This window comes from Carcharhinus amblyrhynchos, chromosome 23, assembly GCF_965287045.1.
Source record: "Carcharhinus amblyrhynchos chromosome 23, sCarAmb.v2.hapA, whole genome shotgun sequence".
Taxonomy (NCBI): domain Eukaryota; kingdom Metazoa; phylum Chordata; class Chondrichthyes; order Carcharhiniformes; family Carcharhinidae; genus Carcharhinus; species Carcharhinus amblyrhynchos.
The window spans coordinates 45,547,104-45,572,905 of record NC_137346.1 but is presented as its reverse complement, the minus strand read 5'-3'; the positions used below and the strand labels follow the sequence as shown (position 1 = coordinate 45,572,905).

The 25,802-nt window shown below is 46.5% G+C and overlaps 1 protein-coding gene across 2 annotated transcripts in view; it reads left to right on the top strand.

The window, feature by feature from the left end:
• sh2b2 (SH2B adaptor protein 2) overlaps window positions 1–24,612 on the top strand; it is a 159,919-nt gene extending 135,307 nt beyond the window's left edge. The window contains exon 10 of one of the 2 annotated variants that reach the window (XM_080210767.1): window positions 23,836–24,612. In XM_080210767.1, the coding sequence (XP_080066893.1) occupies window positions 23,836–24,137 (302 nt within the window). In that variant the 3' untranslated portion in view covers window positions 24,138–24,612. Of the gene's footprint in view, window positions 1–5,094; window positions 5,452–23,835 lie in introns of those variants that run through there. The other variant, XM_080210768.1, reaches the window with a different exon arrangement.
• Window positions 24,613–25,802: the final 1,190 nt, after the last annotated feature.

Below are 25,802 nucleotides of genomic sequence, written 5' to 3'. Positions count from 1 at the left end.
CTATCTTATCTATTCCTTTCATAGTCTTGTATGTTTCCATAAGATTTCCCCTCATTCTTCTGAATTCCAATGAGTATTGCCCCAGTCTACTCAGTCTCTCCTCATAAGCCAACCCTCTCAACTCCAGAATCAACCTAGTGAATCTCCTCTGCACCCACTCCAGTGCCAGTATATCCTTTCTCAAGTTAGGAGACCAAAACTGTACACAGTACTCCAGTCGTAGCATCACCACACCTTATACAACTGCAACATAACCTCCCTGTTTTAAAACTCCATCCCTCTAGCAATGAAGGACAAAATTCTATTTGCTTTCTTAATTAACTGCTGCACTTGCAAACCAACTCCTTGAGATTCCTGCACAAGGACACCCAGGTCCCTCTACACAGCAGCATGCTGCAATTTTTTACTATTTAAATAATAGTCCATTTTGCTGTTGTTCCTACCAAAATGGATGACCTCAGTTTACCAATATTGTACTCCATCTGCCAGACCCTCGCCTACTCGCTTAGATTATCTATATTCCTTTGGAGATTTTCAGCATCCTCTGCACACTTTGCTCTTTCATCCATCTTCATGTCACCTGCGAATTTTGACACACTGGACATGGTCCCCAACTTCAAATCATCTATGTAAATTGTAAACAATTGCGATCCCAACACTGATCCCTGAGGCACACCCCTAGTCACCGGTTGTCAACCAGAAAAACACCATTTGCTCCCACTCTTTTTGCTTTCTGTTAGTTAACCAGTCCTCTATCCATGCTAATACATTACCTGTAACACACTGCGCCTTTACCTTATGTAGCAGTCTTTGGTGCAGCACCTTGTCAAGTGCCTTCTGGAAATCCAGATACGTCACATCCACAAGTTCCCCATTGTCCACTGCAAATGTAATGTTCTCAAAGAATTCCACCAAATTAGTCAAATGTGACCTGCCCTTCATGAACCAGTGGGACAATTTATTATCCAGATGTCTCCTAATTCTTCCTTGATAGATCGAAGCATTTTCCCTACTACAGAAGTTAAGTGAACTGGCCTATAGTTATCTGCCTTTTGTCTACCTCCTTTTAAACAGTGGTGTTACTTTTGCTGTTTTCCGATCTGTGGGAACCACCCCAGAATCCAGTGAATTTTGGTAAATTACCACTCGTGCATTTGCTACTTCTCCTGCCATCTCTTTTAGTACCCTGGGATGCATTCCATCAGGACCAGGAGACTTGCCTACCTTTAGCCCTATTAACGTGTCCAACATTACCTCTTTCGAGATAATAGTTTCTGGTTCCTCACCTGCCATAGCCTTCCTGTCATCAATTTTTGGTATGTTATTTGTGTCTTCCACTGAAGTCCAACACAAAATACCTGTTTAGTGCCTCAGCCATTTTCTCACTTCCAGTTATACACCCCTCGTCTCGTCCTCTAAAAGACCAATATTTACTTTAGCCACATTTTTGTTTTATATATTTGTAGAAACTTTTGCTATCTGTTTTTATATTGAGCTAGTTTACTCTCATAATCCATCTTACTTTTCCTTATTGCTTTTTTCGTGGCTTTCTGCTGACCTTCAAAGATTTCCCAATCCTCTCGTTTCCCACTAATCTTTGCCACTTCGTATTTTCTTTCAATTTGATACCCTCCTTTATTTCCTTAGATATCCATGGATGATTATCTCTCTTTCTACAGTCCTTCCTCATCACTGGTATATACTTTTGAGCACTGTGAAAGATGCTTTGAAAGTTCTCCACTGTTCCTCAATTGTCCCACCATTTGCTCCCAGTCTACCTTAGCCAATGTCTTCCTCATCCCTTTATGGTTTCCTTTGCTTAAGCACAAGATACTGGTATTGGATTTTACCTTCTCACGCTCCATCTGTGTTTTAAACTCAACCAAACTGTGATGGCTTCTTTCGAAAGGATGCCTAACTGCGAGATCGTTCATTATTCCCGTCTCATTACACAGGACCAAATCTAGGATAGCTTGCTCCCTTGTTGGTTCCATTACATACTATTCAAGGAAGCTATCGTGGATACATTCTATGAACTTCTCCGGAAGGCTGTCTTGACCGACCTAGTTTGACCACTTGATTTGTAGATTAAAATTTGTTTTATAACTGTCACTTAGAAAGGCATGGGTTGATCAGGGAGAGGCAGCATGGTTTAGAACAAGAATAGTCAGGCCCTTTGGCCTTCCAAACCTGCGCCAATCATGATGTGTTCAGAGAACGTGAATTAACAATTTAATCCATTTTTATTTGAGGAATAACAAGGAGGGTTGATCAGGATGGTGCAGTGGATGTTGTCTACATGGATTTTAGTAAGGCATTTGACAAGGTTCTCCATGGCAGACTGGTCAGAAAGTTGCGATCCCGTGGGATACAGAGGAAGGTGGTGAATTGGATCCGAAATTGGTTCAGGAGACAAAGGATAATGGTTGATATGCGATTGGAAAGCAGTTTTCAATGGCGTTCATTGGGCCCTTGGTGTTTATTGCTCATGATTTAGAACATTACAGCGTAGTACAGGCCCTTCGGCCCTCAATTTGGAAGTCCCTTTGGAGAAATTCACAGATGACACAAAAGCTGACCATCTAATTGCTAGTGAAGAGTGTTGATCAATGGTTTGTTTGAGTTGGTAGAGGGAGGACAAACAAAGCAAGGGGAATACTCAATGAGAGGGTAGGGGAAGTGAGAGGCCTCGGAGGGCATGTCCAAAGGACAGGGACAGAGGGTTAAAGTGCTGAGTAAAAGCATCCGGAATGTTTTCCTACATTGGATAAGGTACTAAATACAAAAGCAGGGATGTAATTTGGAACGGTGTAAAATACTGGTTAGGCCATTGCTGGGGTTGCGTACAGTCCTGGTCACCACATTACAGGAAGGACTCTTGAGAGAGCAAAATTTACAAGGAGATTGCCAGGGTTTGAAAATGGCAGCTCTGAGGAAAGATTGGATAGGCTGAGGAGGGTGAGGAGGTGCCCTGATGGAGGGGTCTGGACAGTGTAAACAGGAAAGACCCGTTTCCCCGAGCCAAGGATTCAGTTTACAGAGTTGAGGAGGAACTTCTTAAGAACATAAGAAATAGGAGCAGGAGTAGGCCATCTAGCCCTTCGAGCCTGCCCCGCCATTCAATAAGATCATGGCTGATCTGTCATGGCTCAGTTCCACTTTCCCACTTTCTCCCCATAACCCTTAATCCCCTCGCTTATCAAGAACCCATCAACCCGCATCTTAAAAATATTTAGCGAGGCAGCCTCCACCACTTCAACGGGCAGAGAATTCCAGAGATTCACCACCCTTTGAGTGAAGAAGTTCCTCCTCAACTCCGTTCTAAACCGCCCCCCCCCTTTATCTTGAGGCTGTGCCCCCTAGTCCTACTGTCCTTTCTGAGCGGGAAGAGCCTCTCCACCTCTATCCTATCCATCCCATTCATCATCTTATACGTCTCAATGAGATCTCCCCTCATTCTTCTAAACTCTAACGAGTACAAGCCTAGTTTATTCAGCCTCTCCTCATAGCTCAACCCCCTCAACTCCGGTATCAGCCTAGTAAACCTCCTCTGCACTCCCTTCACTCAAAGGGTGGTGAATCTCTGGAATTCTCTGCCCGTTGAAGTGGTGGAGGCTGCCTCGCTGAATATATTTAAGACACGGGTAGATAGGTTTCTGATAGACAGGGGAATTAAGGGGAGAAAGCGGGAAAGTGGAACTGATCCACTTCAGATCAGCCATGATCTTATTGAATGGCGGGGCAGGCTCGAAGGGCCAGATGGCCGACTCCTGCTCCTATTTCTTATGTCCTTAACAAGGAGCATAATTATAAGATGATTGGTAGAAGGATCAGAGGGGGCAGGAAGAAAATCTCTTTTCCTTAGAGGGTGGTGGACATCTGGAATTCGCTGCCCAATAGGTAATTGAGGTTGAAATGATCGACTCATTTGAAAGGGACCCGGATCTGCATCTGGAGTGCTGGAACCAGCAGGGCAACACACCAGGTACTGGAGGGTGGGTTTAAAATGAGCAGCTAGTTTCTTTTTATTTTGTAGCCAGCACAGACAGAGGCTGAATGGTCTCTTTCTGCACCATAACCTTTCCAATATGGTGAATAGAATAATAATTCTACAATTCCTATGAAACACCTCCGGATGTTTCACTATGTTAAGGGTGCTATATAAATGTAAGTTGTTGGTGTTAGCCCAGTATATCATTTTAAACAATTGCCCCCTCCCCTGTAGGCTTGCTGATGTCCCGCATAACAAGGATATTTGTCAATGCTATAGTGAGTTCATGAAACCTGTGGTACGTTGGTTGTAGTGATTTCCATTGTCTACGAAGGGGATGGCAATTCACTCATCAAGGATGGTGACTAGGATTTAACATTCCCTTTACGTTACTTAACTCCGCTGTCTACTTCACTACATTTTTGTGTCAAATCTGACCCAAAAGCTGAGAATGAGTCAACTGAGCTCACATGGGAGGGCTAGATGGCCTACTCCTGCTCCTATTTCTTATGTTCTTAAAGCACCATTTGTTGTTTAGAGGAAGGGTTAATAACCCTGTTCTATTTTATCATTTGTGACCTGCTAACAAATGGTAACCGTGCCCCACAATTTCAGGAATAGTACATTATCATACGTATTTTCAAAATTTCCTTGTTGAACTATTTAAACCATAAACACCAGAATAAAGTTTGAGTCTCACTGTTTTGCCAGAGTGCCTGGGTTCCAAGCTCTTAAAGCTGGTTCCAGCGATATGGGGCACATTCTTCAATAAGTTATAGAGGCCAAGATGCATATCGAGCGCGGCATCTACCACTACAGCAGATATCGAAAACAATTGCAAAACCTCCCAAAGGGCTGAAAGGCAAAACTTTCTGGGAAAGTACGAGGGACAAGGAGCGATATCGTAGTTCTGAAGGAGGCAAACAATATTCCTCACTTGAGGAGATGCTATCCAGGCTGGAATAAGCGAGGTAAGCACAACAAGGAACAACGGGTTAATGCAAATGATATTCTGCATGCCTGGATGACAGAGAGAATATGCTGTAAGGTAGAATTTCCACAGCCTATTTCCGCCTTAATCCACACTTTTCTTATGTTTAAAGGCAAGATTTGCACAAAGTAAGACAAAGTGCACGACACTTGGACCCTCTCCCAGAACATGAAGAAATCTTTGTTCATTAAATTGAGAGGGACCCTCTCAGACTTTGGAGGGGTACGTATCACATTACTCAAATCCTCATGATATCTTACATCGACATATCCATTTGCACCATGCACGTGTACACAACACTGCATGAAGTGATGGCAAAGTACCCTAACACATAGCTGTGCTTGTATATATATATCCATTATCGCCACCTTCATAAGAGACCTAGGTGGACTCATGCTACCAGTCATCACTCACCCACACATTCATTGAACACAGAGACACTTTGTCAATTGTTTCCGTCTCGCCTTTGAATCAGACGGTCCAAGACCCAATTCATTGCCTCGAGTTCACAATCTATTGAGATTATCCTCAGAGAGAGCCTCACATTGGTCGAAGATATTGTCTTTCAGATATGCCAGCGTGAATTTGCAAAGACTCAAGTCCTATCTAATTAACTTAGCTGATTTTTTTGTTTTGAGGCAGTCACTGTTACAGAAGATAAGATGGGTGGACTTCCAGAAGACACTCGATAATGTTCCACGTCAGGGACTGTTAGACAAAACGGAAGCCCGTGGGATTAGACAATCTGTTGACATGGTTTGGAGGTAGAAGACTGAAAGCAAGGATAATGTACATAGAACGTAGAACACTACAGCACAAACAGGCCCTTTGGCCCACAAGTTGCGCCGATCACATCTATACCTACCAAGCCATAGAACTATCTGTAACTCCCAATCCCATTAGATCCCATATACTCATCCAGAAGTCTTTTAAAAGACCCCAGCGAGTTCACCTCTACCACCACCACCGATTCCACTCACTCACCACCCTCTGAGTGAAAAACTTACCCCTAACACCTCATCTGTATTTGTTTCCCAGCTCCTTAAACCTGTGTCCTCTCGTAGCGACCATTTCAGCCCTGGGAAATAAGAACATAAGAACATAAGAAATAGGAGCAGGAGTAGGCCATCTGGCCCTTCGAGCCTGCCCCGCCATTCAATAAGATCATGGCTGATCTGTCGTGGCTCAGTTCCACTTTCCCGCCCTCTCCCCATAACCCTTAATCCCCTCTCTTATCAAAAACCCATCAACCCGCTTCTTAAAAATATTTAGCGAGGCAGCCTCCACCACTTCAACGGGCAGAGAATTCCAGAGATTCACCACCCTTTGAGTGAAGAAGTTCCTCCTCAACTCCGTTCTGAACCGCCCCCCCTTTATCTTGAGGCTGTGCCCCCTAGTCCTACTGTAGCCTCTAAGAATCCACCCTACCTATACCTCTCAACAAATCCATGTATCTGCACAGCAATCAGTGATAGTCACTGAGCTGTTGTCTTGCCCAGTATCTGGTCCAGTTTAGGCACACACTAACGACATGAAGCACTAGGCTACTCTCGAACATCCAAGAGCAGCCCCAGTACGACCCATCGCATGTATGCCCCTCGTTGGACAACAAGGTGGACCCACTTAAAACCTGTGAATTAAAAGAGAAAAACATTAGTATCATTCCACATCCTTATACATTACTAGGGACGTCCCAGTGCTAATGAACCTTATTTAAAACAATCTCTTATATCCTCCCATCTCCAACCCACTCATGTCGCCTCGTTGAACTGCTGCAATCCGTATGCTGTAGGTACATCCACAGTGCTGTTAGAGAGGGGATTCCAGGATTTTTATCCAGCCACAGTGAAGGAGTGGTGATGGATACCCAAGTAAGCTTGGTATGGAACCTTGAAAGGCAACTTGCGAAACTTGCCAACTTGAGAAAGGCGGCATTCTCACGCGCATGCTGCCTTTATCTCGGTGGAAGGGGTCATGGGTTTGGAAGGTACAGTCAAAGAAGCCTTGGTTAGCTGCTACAGTGCATCTTGTAGATGGCACACCCTGCTGCTGTTGTGATGGAGAGGGTAAATGTTGAAGATGGTAGATGGAGTGCCAATCTAGAGGATGGGGTCCAATTGGAGTGTTGTTGAAGCAAGAGGAGAGTAATCCATCACACTCCTGACCCGAGCCTTGTAGATGATGGCCAGGCTTTGGGGAGGTGAGTTACTCACTGCAGGATTCCCAGCCCCTGAGCTGCTCTTGTAACCTCCGTATTTATAGGTTGGTGATCTTTCACCAAACCTGCTGAATACTTTACTCAAGCTGCTGATAATATTAAAGGAGGTAGTAATAAAAAAAAATTGATAGGGTAAAAATAGAGATACTTAAAAAATTGATAATCCCTCTAACCTACACATCCCTGGACACTAAGGGGCAATTTCTTAGCCTGGCCAATCAACCTAACCCGCACATCTTTGGACTGTGGGAGTACCTGGAGGAAACCCACACAGACACGAGGAGAATGTGCACATAGATAGTGACCCGAGCCGGGAATTGAACCTGGAGCTGTGAAGCAGCAGTGCTAACCACTGTGCTACCATGCCATTATAAATGTTACAGTCCTGTTTAAAAGGGATAAACCCAGAAACTGCAGGCCAGTCAACTGATATCAATGGCAAGGGTGGGGTTTGCGTACTTACGCAAGGATATTTTGGCCTTGGAGGGAGTGCAGAGGAGGTTTACTAGGCTGATGCCGGAGTTGAGGGGGTTGAGCTATGAGGAGAGGCTGAATAAACGAGGCTTGTACTCGTTAGAGTTTAGAAGAATGAGGGGAGATCTCATTGAGACGTATAAAATGATGAATGGGATGGATAGGATAGAGGTGGAGAGACTCTTCCCGCTGAGAAAGGACAGTAGGACTAGGGGGCACAGCCTCAAGATAAAGGGGGGGCGGTTTAGAACGGAGTTGAGGAGGAACTTCTTCACTCAAAGGGTGGTGAATCTCTGGAATTCTCTGCCCGTTGAAGTGGTGGAGGCTGCCTCGCTAAATATTTTTAAGACGCGGGTTGATGGGTTTTTGATAAGAGAGGGGATTAAGGGTTATGGGGAGAGGGCGGGAAAGTGGAACTGAGCCACGACAGATCAGCCATGATCTTATTGAATGGCGGGGCAGGCTCGAAGGGCTAGATGGCCTACTCCTGCTCCTATTTCTTATGTTCTTATGTTTGACACAGTAAGAAGTTTCACAACACCAGGTTAGAGTCCAACCAGGTTATTTGATAGTAATCTCACAAGGTTAACCTTCCACACACCTGACGAAGGGACAGTGTTTCCGAAAGCTTGTGGGTTTACTATCAAATAAACCTGTTGGACTTTAACCTGGTGTTGTCAGACTTCTTAATGTGTTTACCCCAGTCCAACGCCGGCATCTCTAGAATCAAGGGTAGGTTTGAGACAGTGCAGGGTAAAATAATCCAGGAGAAATTAGCACCTTGATAAGGGGCTAATTAGTCAAACATGATTGGGTTTGATGAGATCCGCACTGACTTACTTTCGAGTTCTTTTCAAGAAAGGGAACAGTGGTTCCTATTTTCAAGAAAGGGAACAAGGATAGCCCAGGAAATTACCAAGCGGTGAGTCTGAGCTCAGTGGTTGGTAAGTTGATGGAGAGGCTTCTGAGGGACAAGATTTATGAGCATTTAAAGAAGTTTAGAATGATCAGAAATAGTCAGCACGGCTTTGTCAAGGGCAGATCATGCCTTACGAGCCTAGTTGAGTTCTTCGAAAATGTGACTGAACACATTGACGAAGGAAGAGCGGTGGATGTGGTTTACATGGACTTCAGCAAGGCGTTTGTTAAGGTGCCCCATGCAAGACTTCTTGAGAAGGTGAGAGGGCATGGGATCCAGGGGGCTTTGGCCTTGTGGATCCAGAACTGGCTTGCCTGCAGAAGGCAGAGAGTGGTTGTGGATGGGTCTTTTTCTACATGGAGGTCAGTCACCAGTGGAGTGCCCCAGGGATCTGTTCTAGGACCCTTGCTGTTTGTCATTTTCATAAATGACCTGGATGAGGAAGTGGAGGGATGGGTTAGTAAGTTCACCGACGATACGAAGGTTGGTGGTGTTGTGGATAGTCTGGAGGGATGTCAGAAGTTGCAGCGGGACATAGATAGGATGCAAGACTGGGCAGAGAAGTGGCAGATGGACTTCAACGCAGATAAATGTGTAGTGGTCCATTTTGGCAGGACCAATGGGATGAACGAGTACACTATCAAGGGCAGGAGTCTTAGTAGTGTTGAAGAGCAGAAGGATCTTGGGGTCCGGGTCCACAGGACTCTTAAATTGGCCTCACAGGTGGAGGATGTGGTCAAGAAGGCGTATGGTGTACTGGCCTTCATTAATCGAGGGATTGAGTTTAGGAGTCGGGAGGTAATGCTGCAACTTTATAAGACCCTTGTCAGACCCCACTTGGAGTACTGTGCGCAGTTCTGGTCGCCTCACTATAGGAAAGACGTAGAAGCTATTGAGAGGGTGCAGAGGAGATTTACAAGGATGTTGCCTGGATTGGGAGGCATGCCTTATGAAGATAGGTTGAGGGAGCTGGGACTCTTCTCCCTGGAGAGACGAAGGTTGAGAGGCGACCTGATAGAAGTTTATAAAATGTTGAGAGGAATAGATAGGGTGGATTCTCAGAGGCTATTTCCCCGGGTTGAAATGGTTGCTACGAGAGGACACAGATTTAAGGTGCGGGGAGGAAAGTACAGAAGTGATGTTAGGGGTAAGTTTTTCACTCAGAGGGTGGTGAGTGAATGGAATCGGCTGCCGTCAGTGGTGGTGGAGGCGAACTCGCTGGGGTCTTTTAAAAGACTTCTGGATGAGTATATGGGGTTTAATGAGATTGAGGGTTATAGATAGGTCTATAGATTGGTAGGTGTTGATGTGATCGGCGCAACTCGTGAGCCGAAGGGCCTGTTTGTGCTGTAGTGTTCTATGTTCCTCCACTGGGCTTCAGTACAAATGCACTTTTGGAAAGACACAAACAATGTTGTGTGTTACTAAGGAGTGTCCCCTCTACAGACTAATTATTATAAATGAAGTGGCTATTACATGGCTTCAGGGAGTCGCATTCGCTATCAACTAAACAAATGGTTGGCGTTGTATATACAAACTTTGAAAGATGATCTGTTAGCATACGTCACAGTGGACTTATTAGCAAAATGACAGCCTAAACAATTAAAGAACTATTAGCAATGTGGATTAGAAATTAGCCAAGGGGTAGAAAACAGAGTGTGAATGGTTGTTTTTCAGATTGGAGACAAGTCTACGGTAAATTGCCCCTTAGTGTCCTGAGATGCATGGGTTATAGGGATTAGTGGGTATAACATGTAGGGATATGGGTTTGAGCCTGGGTGGGATTGTCACCAAGTTTTGATACTATGAATGCATCACCGCATTGTATGCCTTTCCCTTTCTCCAAGTTGGGGAAAGAGATCTTTAGGTGTCCATCAACAGTGGTGGTAGCAAACGGCCGATCGCTGATGTATTCTCACGGTAGCACAGTGGGTTAGCACTGCTGCTTCACAGCTCCTGGGTTCGATTCCCGGCTCGGGGTCACTGTCTGTGCGGAGTTTGCACATTCTCCTCGTGTCTGCGTGGGTTTCCTCCGGGTGCTCCGGTTTCCTCCCACAGTCCAAAGATGTGCGGGTTAGGTTGATTGGCCGTGCTAAGAAATTGCCTCTTTGTGTCCAAGGATGTGTAGGTTAGAGGGATTAGTGGGTATAATATGTGGGGATATGGGGGTAGGGCCTGGGTGGGATGGTGGCCGGTGCAGACTCGATGGGCCGAATGGCCTCTTTCTGCACTGTAGGGTTTCTATAATTCTATGACTTTTTGATATACAGAAATGGCCTGGACTGGGATATATAGAACATATTTCAAAGTTTGCAGATGGCACAGAACTCGTGAACAATGTGGAGGATACCTTAGTGACTGTTGAGTGTGGAGGAGGATATAAACTATGGAAATGGGCAGACACAGTGACCAGAACTTTTTGGCCATTTACGCCAGCAGGACTTTCCTGTCTTGTCAATGGTTCACCCCCTGCTTTGGGTTTCCTGTTAGCGAGAGGTACATTCAATGCAAAATCCCATTGGCAGTGTTGCGGGGGGGATCAAGAAGATCCTGTTGTTGGCCAATAGCAGGCCACCTCTGTGAAACGCACGGTGGTAAATCTTGCTTTAGAACATTACAGCGCAGAACAGGCCCTTCGGCCCACGATGTTGCGCCGACCAGTTACAAAACAATGACCCACTAACCTAAACCAATCCCTTTTCGTCCATAAACCTATCCACGGATCTCTTAAACACCCCCAAACTAGGCGCATCTACAATGCAGCAGGCAGGGCATTCCAATCCCTCACCACCCTCTGGGTAAAGAACCTACCCCTCACATCCGTCCTATAACTACCACCCCTTAATTTAAAGCTGTACCCCCTCGTGCTAGCTTTCTCCATCCGAGGAAAAAGGCTATCACTGTCCACCCTATCTAAACCTCTAATCATCTTATATGTTTCAATAAGGTCCCCTCTTAGCCGCCTTCTTTCCAACGAAAACAACCCCAAATCCCTCAGTCTCTCCTCATAGGACCTCCCCTCCATACAGGCAACATCCTGGTAAACCTCCTCTGCACCCTCTCCAAAGCCTCCACATCCTTCCTATAATGTGGGGACCAGAACTGCACACAATACTCCAAGTGCGGCCGCACCAGAGTTTTGTACAGTTGCAACATGACGCTGCGACTCCTAAATTCAATCCCCCTACCAATAAACGCCAAGACACCGTATGCCTTCTTAACAACCCTATCTACTTGATTCCCAACTTTCAGGGATCTATGTACACATACACCTAGATCCCTCTGTTCATCCACACTATTCAAAGTCCTCCCGTTAGCCCTATACTCGACACATCTGTTATTCCTACCAAAGTGAATTACCTCACACTTCTCCGCATTAAACTCCATCCGCCACCTCTCGGCCCAGCTCTGCAACCTGTCTAAGTCTTCCTGCAAACTATGACACCCTTCCTCACAATCTACCACACCTCCGACTTTGGTGTCATCAGCAAATTTACTAATCCACCCAACTATACCCTCATCCAGATCATTAATCCTCTGCTTTAACGCAGAGAATTGCAAATAATTAATTTTGCTCGGAAAAGCGAAATAAATTAAATGTTACTCTTGTAAAGAGGGAGCATCAACAGAGAGACCTAGGGGTTTATGTTCACAAATCTTTAAGGGTGAAAGAACAGGGTTAGAACATAGAACACTACAGCACAAACAGGCCCTTCGGCCCACAAGTTGTGCCGATCATATCCATACCTACCAAGCCATAGACCTATCTGTAACTCCCAATCCCATTAAATCCCATGTACTCATCCAGAAGTCTTTTAAAAGACCCCAGCGAGTTCGCCTCTACCACCACCACCGATTCCACTCACTCACCACCCTCTGAGTGAAAAACTTACCCCTGACATCTCCTCTGTACCTGCTCCCCAGCACCTTAAACCTGTGTCCTCTCGTAGCGACCATTTCAGCCCTGGGAAATAGCCTCCAAGAATCCACCCTATCTATACCTCTCAACATTTTATAAACCTCTATCAGGTCGCCTCTCAACCTTCGTCTCTCCAGGGAGAAGAGTCCCAGCTCCCTCAACCTATCTTCATAAGGCATGCCTCCCAATCCAGGCAACATCCTTGTAAATCTCCTCTGCACCCTCTCAATAGCTTCCACATCCACATTTGTTAAAAACATATTGGATCCTTGGGTTTTAATCGATGTATATATTACTAAAGCAAATCTTTACTTGTTTGAGGCCTAACCGGTGTTAATTATTGTGGCTAATTCTAAACAGCACCCTCAAGGAAGGATACTTGGGACGAACTGTTTCAGTTAAGTGGCAAGACTGGGGTTGTTCTTCTTAGATCAAACAAGATTAAGGGGTGGTTCGATAGAATCAAGATCATGAAAGGTTTAGATAGAAAAGATGAAAGGGTCAACGACCAGAGGAGACAGATTTAAGGGAATTAGGAAAAGATTTGGTGATATGGAGCAATAACAGTCTGATGTGGAACTCACTGGCTGAAAGGATTAGTGAAACAGATTCAATAATAACTCTTTTCTAAGGAGAAATTGGATTAATACCTGAAGGCGTTCTGAGTTGAGTGAATGTTGAGATCACTGGAGGATACGGACTGTAATTCAGCGAAAGAATTTTCATAGATAGAATAGATCATAGAACCCGACAATGCAGAAACAAGGCCTTCGAGTCTGCACCGAACACAATCCCACCCAGACCCTACCCCCACATATTATACCCACTAATCCCTCTAACCTACACATCCCTGGACACTAAGGGGCAATTTCTTAGCAATCAACCTAACCCGCACGTCTTTGGACTGTGGGAGGAAACCGGGGCACCCGGAGGAAACCCACGCAGACACGAGGAGAATGTGCAAACTCCACACAGACAGTGACCCCGAGCCAGGAATCGAACCCAGGACCCTGGAGCTGTGAAGCAGCAGTGCTAACCACTGTGCTACCGTGCCGCCCAGTGGAGACACTTGTGACATCAGGTCACTACAGAGCAAAGAACAAAAACAGCCTGGGAAACAGGCCCGCGCCACCATCTTAACATTACCGGTCCTCCCCTCTACCCATGACCCTTATCTATTGTTTTATGGCAATCCACATTGAGGGAAACTAATTTAGGGACAATTTATTCCTGCCAATCAGCCTAATAGCACATCTTTGGGGTGTGGGAGGAAACCGGAGCACCCGGAGAAAACCCACACAGACACGGGGAGAATGCGCAAACTCCCACAGACACCGACCCAAATCCATGTGTCTGCACAGCAATCAGTGATAGTCACTGAGCTGTCGTCTTGTCCAGTATCTGGTCCAGTTTAAGCACACACTAACGACATGAAGCACTAGGCCAATCTCGAACAACCAAGAGCAGCCCCAGTACGACCCATCGCGTGTATGCCCCTCGTTGGACAACAAGGTGGACCCACTTAAAACCTGTGAATGAAAAGAGAAAAACATTATTATCATTCCACATCCTTTTACATTACCAGGGGCGTCCCAATGCTAATGACCCTTATTTAAAACAATCTCCTATATCCACCCATCTCCAACCCACTCATGTGCCTAAGTTACTCTTAAACAACTCCAGCGTGTTTGCCTCCACCACCTTACTTGGCAGAGCATTCCATACCCCACTACCCTCTGTGTGAAAAACCTCCCTCTAATATCCATGTTATACCTCTCCCCCCTCACCTTAAGCCCGTGGCCCCTCGTACTGTGTGTCTCTAACGTAGGAAGTAGCTTACCTCTGTTTACTCTATCTATACCCATCATAATCTTATACACCTCTATTAGATCCCCCCTCAGTCGCCATCTTTCAAGGGAAAAGAGCCCCAATTTCTTCAATCTTTCCTTATACCCCAGTCCTTCCATACCAGGCAACATCCTGGTAAACCTCCTCTCCAGAGTCTCCACGTCCTTCCAGTAGTAAGGCGACCAGAGCTGGAAGCAGTACTCCAAATGCGGCCTAACCAACATTCTATACAACTGCAACATTAGACTCCAGCTCTTATATTCTATGACAATGTTAGGTTTCAAAATTCCTGACAATTCTGGCTCAGTTTTCCCTTCACTCTGCACAAAGCTGCCAAGTTTAGTGGTAGGAGACAGAGGGTGATGGTCGATAGCTGTTTGTGTGCCTGGAGGCTCAGTGTCCAGTGATGTCCCACAGGGATCAGTGCTGGGTTCCTCATTTGCGATACATGAACGATAAAAGGTGAGAATGCGGGGAGAATGATTATTAAGTTTGTGGATGACCCGAAGATCGGCAGGGCAGTTAATAATAAGGAAGGAGGTCTTAGGTTGTGGGGGGGGGATATAGATGGGTTCGTCAAATGGGCTGATTAGTGGCAGGTCGAAGGTGCGAGGTGATACACTTTGGAAGGAGTGTCAAGATGAGGGATTACTCAGGATGCTTGGAGGCTCGGGAACAGAGGATTCTGGGGTGGAGGGGGGCGGTGGTTGCTTGTCCACAGATCCCTGAAGGTGGCAGGACAAGTTAATAGGGTGGTTAAGAAGGTAAATTCTTAAGAAGAAATGGTTAAGAAGGTAAAGGAGGTTATTGCAGAAGGTCAGGGGGCATGGAGTTGGGGGTAGGGTGTTAGCGTGGATAGAGGATTGGTTATCAAATAGGAGGCAGAGAGTGGGGGTTAATGGGTGCTATTCGGATTGGCGGTTGGTGACTAGTGGAGTGCCCCAGGGGTCGGTGCTGGGGCCTCAGCTATTTACCATTTATATAGATGATCTGGAGGAGGGAACCGAGTGTACGGTGTTGAAATTTGCGGATGACACAAAGATTGGTGGAACGGCAAATTGTGCGGAGGGTGTGGAGAGTCTACAGAAGGATCTAGATAGGCTGGGCGAATGGGCCAGGAACTGGCAAATGGAATTTAATGTTGGCAAGTGCGAGGTGGTCCACTTTGGTAGGAATAATGGTAGGAAGGACTATTACTTACGTGGCGAAAAACTGCAGCAGGCGACGGTGCAGAGGGACCTGGGGGTCCTTGTGCATGAGTCGCAAAAACCCAGCCTGCAGGTGCAGCAGGTGGTCAGGAAGGCGAATGGGATGCTGGCCTTCATAGCGAGGGGGATTGAATATAAAAGTAGGGAGGTCTTGCTGCAGCTGTATAGGGCATTGGTGAGGCTGCAGCTGGAGTACTGTGTGCAGTTTTGGGCGCCGTACTTACGCAAGGATATTTTGGCCTTGGAGGGAGTGCAGAGGAGGTTTACTAGGCTGATACCGGAGTTGAGGGGGTTGAGCTATGAGGAGAGGCTGAATAAACTAGGCTTGTACTCGTTAGAGTTTAGAAGAATGAGGGGAGATCTCATTGAGACGTATAAGATGATGAATGGGATGGATAGGATAGAGGTGGAGAAACTCTTCCTGCTCAGAAAGGATAGTAGGACTAGGGGGCACAGCCTCAAGATAAAGGGGGGGCGGTTTAGAACGGAGTTGAGGAGGAACTTCTTCACTCAAAGGGTGGTGAATCTCTGGAATTCTCTGCCCGTTGAAGTGGTGGAGGCTGCCTCGCTAAATATTTTTAAGACGCGGGTTGATGGGTTCTTGATAAGCGAGGGGATTAAGGGTTATGGGGAGAGGGCGGGAAAGTGGAACTGAGCAGCGACAGATCAGCCATGATCTTATTGAATGGCGGGGCAGGCTCGAAGGGCCAGATGGCCTACTCCTGCTCCTATTTCTTATGTTCTTAAATGGGACACTGGCCTTAATCAGACATGGCACAGATTATAAGAGCAGGGAGGTTATATTAGAACTGCATAAAACTTTGGATAGGCCCGAACGTAGGGCGTAGGTTTAAGGTGAGAGGGGAGAGATGCAAAAGTGTCCAGAGGGGCAAATTTTTCACACCCAGAGGGTAGTGAGTGTCTGTAACAAGCTGCCAGAGGTAGTAGTAGAGGCGGGTACAATTTAAAAAGCATTTAGACATGGGTAAGATGGGTACAGAGGGATATGGGCCAAATGCGGGCAATTTGGGACTAGGTTAGGGGTAGCGTGGGCAAGTTGTGCTGACAAAGCTGTTTCCTCTGTGACCACAGCTGGACTACTGTGTGCAATTCTGATCACCTCAGTATATAGAACATAGAAGGATAGGGTCACACTGGAGAGGGTGCGGAGGGGGATCCGCCCAGAACGTTGTAGCTATAACGGGAGACAGTGTCGGCTGGGGTTGCTGTCTTCAGAGCAGAGAAGGCTGAGGGGGTGCTTGAGGGTGTGTAAGGTTATGAACAGGGTGGATCGGAACCAGGGGCATAACCTTAGGGTGAGAGACAGACAGGGAGAATTGAGGAATTTTCACCCGGGGGGGGTTGGTGGAAGTCTGGGAGGATAGTAGAAACCTCACCACCTTTTAGAAATGAGCAGTTGATATGTCATCACATTCAAGGTCCACGTGTTGAAAAGTGGAATGAATGTAGATTTGGTGTCGTTCTGTCAGTGCAAACTCAACGGGGGTTTAGTATTTTGGAGGCTCCTTTTCTGTACCGTCTGAGTCTATAACACCCTGCCGTTTACAATTTAAATTGCAGTTGCCTTTGGCACATGGAAAGTGGAAACCAATAACTTCTCAAATATCTTTGGTCGGCTCATATGAACCACTCCCTCAATCCTCCACCCACTCAGAAAACAGTTGCCCAAGCAAGGCACTGGACCAATAGCTAGATAGATCCCCAGAGTAACGCTCTGGGGCCCCAAGTTCAAACACCACCAACTGAAACCCGAGCTTAATGGAAACGTGGAATTCACAGTCTCACAATGACCATTGTCGATTGTTAGCAAAAAAAACCCCATCTGGTTCACTAATGTCCTTGAAAGAAGGAAATTTGTTGGGGATTCCCTTAAATGTTTGTATAAGGATGTGCATGGTATTGATGTTTTTCTCTTCTAATCCACAGGGGATTCAGTCCGCCTTGTTGTCCAACGAGGGGCATACACGCGATGGGTCGTACTTGGGCTGTTCTTGGATGTTTCGAGAATAGCCTAGTGCTTCACATCGTTAGTGTGTGCCTAAACTAGACCAGATACTGGGCAAGACGACAGCTCAGTGACTATCACTGATTGCTGTGCAGACACATGGATTTGGGTCAGTGTCTGTGGGAGTTTGCGCATTCTCCCCGTGCTTGCGTGGGTTTTCTCCGGGTGCTCCGGTTTCCTCCCACACCCCAAAGATGTGCGGTTAGGCTGATTGGTGTAACAAATTGTCCCTGAATTAATTTTCCCTCAATGTGGAATGCTATAAGCATAGATAAGGGTCACGGGTGGAGGGGGGGTGGACTCATAATGTTAAAATGACGGCGTGGGCTCGTTGTTCTTTGTACCTGGCCTAGGTGCGACTCCAAATCTCTAACTCCCCATTCAAGGGCAATTAGAGGTGAGAAATAAACAGTGACCAAGCCAGCGATGTCCACATCTCATGAATTAAAAAGAAACTCAGAAAATAGTTGTTGCTGGCTAGACCAATTTTGACATTTGTAGATGATACAAAATTTGGAAGTTTTGTGAACTGTCAGAAGAACTTAAGAAGGACGTAAAAGGTTGGTGGAATAGGCAGATAAAATTTAGCGGAGAGAAGTGTTCATTTTTATCGAAATAATGAGGAAAATGAATGCAAAATAAAGCATATTATTCTAAATGGTGGCAACGGGACCTCGGGGTATGAGTCATTGAAGGTGGCGGAAAGGGTTGAAAGCGTGATTAATAAAACATGCATCATTCTAAGCTTTATTAATAAGGGCATAGAATATAAAAGCACAGGAATTATGTTAACCTTGAATAAGACACTGGTTTGAGCTCAGCTGGGGCATCGCGTCCAGTTCTGGGGACCACACTTCAGAAAGGTTGTGAAAGCATTTGCGAGTGCAGAAGAGAGTGACACGAATGGTTCCAGAGACTCATCGAAACCCTACAGTGCAGAACAAGGCCCTTTGGCCCATCGAGTCTGCACCGAATACAATCCCACCCAGGCCCTACCCTCATATCATACCCACTAATCCCTCTAACCTACTCATCTCTGGACACTAAGGGGCAATTTCTTAGCACGGCCAATCAACCTAACCCGCACGTCTTTGGACTGTGGGAGGAAACCAGAGCAAACCCACGCAGACACGAGGAGAATGTGCAAACTCCCACACACAGACAGTGACCCCGAGCCGGGAATCGAACCCAGGACCCCGGAGCTGTGAAGCAGCAGTGCTAACCCGCTGAGCCGCCCGATTCGATTAGAAACTTAAGTGATAGAGATGGGAGAAGTAGGAATTACTTTTCATGCAGAAGAGAGGGCTGAGGGGAGATTTGAATAGAGATATTCAAATCACGAGAGCCTGGACAGCGTCGATATGGAGAAACTGTTCCATTGGTAGAATGGTCAAGAACAAGAATGCGTAGGTTTAAAATAATTGACAAAAAAAGCAACAACGTGAAAAGTAATTTATTCATCCAGCACGGGATTTAAATCTGAAATGTTCTGCCTGAGTGTGTAGTGGAAACAGGTTCAACTGAGGCATGCAAGAAGGAATTTTTAAAATTTTTGTGTGTTTTGGAGAGACGGTGGGGGTAAACTGCTTCTTCAGAGAGTCAGCAGAGAAACAATGGGTCAGATAGACTCCCTTTGCGCTATCACCATTTCTATGATACTGTAAAAGATTTCCTCCCTTTGCTTTCTCCCCAGCACACAGGCATTGATATTCTGTCCTGTCAGTATCTTCCCTTTAATCGGGTAATCCCTTTCTATATCTCTAAGGACATATTTATCCACATTAAACTGCGTCAGCCACCTCTTGGCCCACATCCCAGTCTCCGTCCTCCTATAGTTTATCTGTACCTTTCTTATGATTAACTCCCCTGCTGTAATCTAATGCTATGACGAAGGTGCTGATGACCCCCATCAGGTCATGGTGAAGTCAGAGAGAGCCGGTCTCAGTAAGCAAGCCCCATAGGATCCTAGCCTTCTGCAAAGTCACACATAATCTCTACTCCCTAATACTGAGCCATAGTTTGGTACAGCACAGCACCCTCATTCCAATATTGAATTATAGATAGATAGAACTCTACTGTGCAGAAAGACACCCTTCAGCTCTGTACCGAACATAATCCCACCCCCATATATTATACCCACTAACCTACGCATCCCTGGACACTAAGGGGCAATTTCTTAGCACAGCCAATCAACCTAACCCGCACATCTTTGGACTGTGGGAGGAAACCGGAGCACCCGGAGGAAACCCACGCAGACACGGGGAGAATGTGCAAACTCCACGCACAGACAGTGACCCCGAGCCGGGAATCGAACCCAGGACCCTGGAGCTGTGAAGCAGCAGTGCTAACCTTGCCGCCCATAAACACTGCAGAACATCTCCGAACAACGGACAACACTGAACCGTATTGCCAAATCATAGGCCTGAGATTGTTATATATACCCCCCCTCCCCTGTCAGGTCTGTGTTCGGTCTAAGTCATCAGCACAGAAGGGAAGCATCCAAATTCTGGAAGTGGTAGATAATAAGAACATAAGAACATAAGAAATAGGAGCAGGAGTAGGCCATCTAGCCCTTCGAGTTCTATTGGAAATCTAGTTCTATTGGAAAGAATCCGATCCAGCAGCTTTGAGAAGGGAATATGGAGAGAAGGAACCTCATAGCAGTGTATAAAATGTAACAAATTGAAAATTTTAACCAGGCGTGCCGTTTCCCATTATCCCAGGGGAACAAGCGCTAAGGACAAGATGTCTTCACAAAACGTGACCAATGGCTGTGGTTATTTGAACATAAGAACATAAGAAATAGGAGCAGGAGTCGGCCAACTAGCCCTTCGAGCCTGCCCCGCCATTCAATAAGATCATGGCTGATCTGTCGTGGCTCAGTTCCACATTCCCGCCCTCTCCCCATAACCCTTAATCCCCTCGCTTATCAAAAACCATCAACCCGCGTCTTAAAAATATTTAGCGAGGCAGCCTCCACCACTTCAACGGGCAGAGAATTCCAGAGATTCACCACCCTTTGAGTGAAGAAGTTCCTCCTCAACTCCGTTCTAAACCGCCCCCCTTTATCTTGAGGCTGTGCCCCCTAGTCCTACTGTCTTTTTTGAGCGGGAAGAGTCTCTCCACCTCTATCCTATCCATCCCATTCATCATCTTATGCGTCTCAATGAGATCTCCCCTCATTCTTCTAAACTCTAACGAGTACAAGCCTAGTTTATTCAGCCTCTCCTCATAGCTCAATCCCCTCAACTCCGGTATCAGCCGAGTAAACCTCCTCTGCACTCCCTCCAGGGCCAAAATATCCTTGCGCAGGTGCGGCGCCCAAAACTGCACACAGTACTCCAGCTGCGGCCTCACCAATGCCCTATACAGCTGCAGCAAGACCTCCCTACTTTTATATTCAATCCCCCTCGCTATGAAGGCCAGCATCCCATTCGCCTTCCTGACCACCTGCTGCACCTGCAAGCTGGGTTTTTGCGACTCATGCACAAGGACCCCGAGGTCCCTCTGCACCGTCGCCTGCTGCAGTTTTTCGCCACGTAAGTAATAGTCCTTCCTACCATTCATCCTACCAAAGTGGACCACCTCACACTTGCCAACATTAAATTCCATTTGCCATTTCCTGGCCCATTCGCCCAGCCTATCTAGATCCTTCTGCAGACTCTCCACACCCTCCGCACAATTTGCCATTCCACCAATCTTGGTGTCATCAGCAAATTTCGACACCCTACACTCGGTTCCCTCCTCCAGATCATCTATATAAATGGTAAATAGCTGAGGCCCCAGCACCGACCCCTGGGGCACTCCACTAGTCACCAACCGCCAATCCGAATAGCACCCATTGACCCCCACTCTCTGCCTCCTATTTGACAACCAGTCCTCTATCCACGCTAACACCCTACCCCCAACTCCATGTCCCCTGACCTTCTGCAATAACCTCTTGTGAGGTACCTTGTCAAACGCCTTCTGAAAATCCAGAAAGACCACATCCACCGGCTCTCCTCTATCCACTGCCCTAGACACATCCTCATAGAACTCCAGTAAATTTGTCAGACACGACTTCCCTTTAATGAAACCGTGTTGCGTCCGCCCTATCAAGCAATTCCCTTCAAGATGCCTCGCAATTTCCTCCTTAATGACGGATTCTAACATTTTACCTACCACAGACGTTAAACTAACCGGCCTATAATTCCCAGCCTTTTGCCTGGCACCCTTCTTAAACAACGGCGTAACATTAGCCGTTTTCCAATCTTCCGGCACTTCCCCGGAATCCAGCGACGTCTGGAAAATAACCACCAAGGCATCCACTATCACCTCCGCCATTTCTTTCAGAACCCTCGGATGCATTCCATCCGGTCCTGGGGACTTGTCCACAATCAGCCCCTCCAGTCTGTCGAGCACCACCTCTCTAGTAACAGTAATGTCATTAAGACCCTCCATTCCTACCACCTTTCCATCGCTAACACCCGGCAAATTATTCACGTCCTCCTCCGTGAAGACAGAAACAAAAAAGTTATTCAAGACCTTAGCCATATCCCCATCCCCTACCACTAGGTCCCCTTTCTCATCCTCTAAAGGACCAACGTTCACCCTAGCCAGCCTCTTCCTTTTTATATATTTATAAAAACTCTTGCTATCCTTTTTTATATTAAGCGCTAGCCCAGCCTCATAGCTTCTCCTACCCTCCTTTATCAACTTCTTTGTCAATCTTTGTTGACATTTAAACCTTTCCCAATCCTCTTCTCGCCCACTGCTCTTAGCTACTCTAAATTCCTCCGCTTTTAATTTAACACTTTCCTTCACCTCCTTCGTTATCCACGGCTTATTACCTCTCTTCCTACTGTCCTTTTTAACCATCGGAATAAATTTCTGCTGAGCACCAATATGGAGAGAAGGAACCTCATAGCAGTGTATAAAATGTAACATGGAATTGAAAATTTTAACCAGGCGTGCCGTTTCCCATTATCCCAGGGGAACAAGCGCTAAGGACAAGATGTCTTCACAAAACGTGACCAATGGCTGTGGTTATTTGAACATAAGAACATAAGAAATAGGAGCAGGAGTAGGCCATCTAGCCCTTCGAGCCTGCCCTGCCATTCAATAAGATCATGGCTGATCTGTCGTGTCTCAGTTCCACTTTCCCGCCCTCTCCCCATAACCCTTAATCCCCTCGCTTATCAAAAACCCATCAACCCGCGTCTTAAAAATATTTAGCGAGGCAGCCTCCACCACTTCAACGGGCAGAGAATTCCAGAGATTCACCACCCTTTGAGTGAAGAAGTTCCTCCTCAACTCCGTTCTAAACCGCCCCCCCATTATCTTGAGGCTGTGCCCCCTAGTCCTACTGTCCTTTCTGAGCGGGAAGAGTCTCTCCACCTCTATCCTATCCATCCCATTCATCATCTTATACGTCTCAATGAGATCTCCCCTCATTCTTCTAAACTCCAACGAGTACAAGCCTAGTTTATTCAGCCTCTCCTCATAGCTCAACCCCCTCAACTCCGGTATCAGCCTAGTAAACCTCCTCTGCACTCCCTCCAAGGCCAAAATATCTTTGCGCAAGTGCAGCGCCCAAAACTGCACACAGTACTCCAGCTGCGGCCTCACCAATGCCCTATACAGCTGCAGCAAGACCTCCCTACTTTTATATTCAATCCCCCTTGCTATGAAGGCCAGCATCCCATTCGCCTTCCTGACCACCTGCTGCACCTGCAGGCTGGGTTTTTGCGACTCATGCACAAGGACCCCGAGGTCCCTCTGCACCGTCGCCTGCTGCAGTTTTTCGCCCCGTAAGTAATAGTCCTTCCTACCATTCTTCCTACCAAAGTGGACCACCTCACACTTGCCAACATTAAATTCCATTTGCCATTTCCTGGCCCATTCGCCCAGCCTATCTAGATCCTTCTGCAGACTCTCCACACCCTCCGAGACAATTTGCCGTTCCCCCAATCTTGGTGTCATCCAGTGTAAGATAACGGGGAAATATTTTTGGGATTATTTGAAAGGCAGTTAAGGTACAAATTCATCTGTCAAGGCTTATCTCATCTCTATTTAGTGAGCGGGATGGAGATATTGAAATAGAATTTTACAACAGGTGACAAAAACTCTAAAAAAGCCAAGAGAGAGGCTGAGAAAGTATTTCTCTAACCGTCCGATAATTTCTTGGCGCACATGTCTAAAAAGCTGCAGGGGTTCTTTATGCAGTAAATCTGTCTTCCAATATATTTTGCTTTCCCTACAGAGATGACGACTGCACAGACTGCCCCACCTTCAGCTGCCCCGACACAACCCAGTCCCAGAAGTGATACCCAGCAATACTTTGCCAGCTCTGCCGCTGGCAGCCTTCAGCCTGCCGCCCAAGCTGACGGGACATCGCCCGGTACCCAGCCGTCGCCACACAGGTCAGAAGCTGCCGTCGCTGCTCGTGCTAATAATCCTGACCGACTACTACAACCCCAAGCTGCAACCTCAGAGGACTACCACGATAGCGATGGACTGCGGAATCGAGCGCGAGCTGTGGAAAATCAATATTCTTTCTACTAACAAGGAAACCTGATGTAGCAAGCCTAAGAGAACGTCTATATGTACACACAGGGACACTTGCCAAGATGCGTCCGCTTAGCAAAAATTACCTGCGAAAGTAAAGAGACGATATCCCCATCATTTGACTACTAGTGCTAAAAATGGAATCTACTCCGCGTAGAGTGTTTAATGTGAATTATCGAGTGTTTGATGCCACACCTCATTCAGGGCAAAGACTGACTTTCCTAATTTAAATATGTTTCATGGATTTGTACCTGCACTTTTCACTATTACTGTGAAAATCGAATTTCGATGAACTGTCTATAGACAACGAGCTGACAATGAACTGTCTTATTTGTCATCCTTGATGTAGTGTTGATGTTTTTCAGTGAACCTGCTGTTGATATAATTTGATAAAAGTTTAGCTTGTATGTGATTCCTCTGTCCTGCTATCTTTAGCTAGGGTGGCGCTGACTCATTACAGAATGAGCAGTGGTTTCAGGGTGTGGATGTTTGACCAGGTACCCTGCTGAGGCCAAAATATCCTTGCGTAAGTGCAGCGACCAAAACTGCACACAGTACTCCAGCTGCGGCCTCACCAGTGCCCTATACAGCTGCAGCAAGACCTCCCTGCTTTTATATTCAATCCCCCTCGCTATGAAGGCCAGCATCCCATTCGCCTTCCTGATCACCTGCTGCACCTGCAAGCTGGGTTTTTGCGACCCATGCACAAGGACCCCCAGGTCCCTCTGCACCGTAGCATGCTGCAGTTTTTCGCCACGTAAGTAATAGTCCTTCCCACCATTATTCCTACCAAAGTGGACCACCTCACACTTGCCAACATTAAATTCCATTTGCCATTTCTTGGCCCATTTGCCCAGCCTATCTAGATCCTTCTGCAGACTCTCCACACCCTCCGCACAATTTGCCGTTCCACCAATCTTGGTGTCATCAGCAAATTTCGACACCCTACACTCGGTTCCCTCCTCCAGATCATCTATATAAATGGTAAATAGCTGAGGCCCCAGCACCGACCCCTGGGGCACTCCACTAGTCACCAACCGCCAATCCGAATAGCACCCATTGACCCCCACTCTCTGCCTCCTATTTGACAGCCAATCCTCTATCCACGCTAACACCCTACCCCCAACTCCATGCCCCCTGACCTTCTGCAATAACCTCTTGTGAGGTACCTTGTCAAACGCCTTCTGAAAATCTAGAAAGACCACATCCACCGGCTCTCCTCTATCCACCGCCCTAGACACATCCTCATAGAACTCCAATAAATTTGTCAGACACGACTTCCCTTTAACGAAACCGTGCTGCGTCTGCTCTATCAAGCAATTCCCTGAGCCACGACAGATTAGCCATGATCTTATTGAATAGCGGGGCAGGCTCGAAGGGCTAGATGGCCTACTCCTGCTCCTATTTCTTATGTTCTTATGAGATCAGACAAGATCTGCTGATTTATGCCCGATTTAAGTTTGAAAGAGCATTTCAGTATCAAAGTCAATCCATTTCCAACAGCGTCACAGCAGCTTCAGAACACCTTAAGGTCCAACCAGCCATCATTCATCGCCACACTTGAATGAACGCTACCCTGAGATGTATGAAGGCTTCATAGATCATATGATACATGGGTTTGGGCCGGTGTCTGCGGGACTTTGCACATTCTCCCCGTGATGG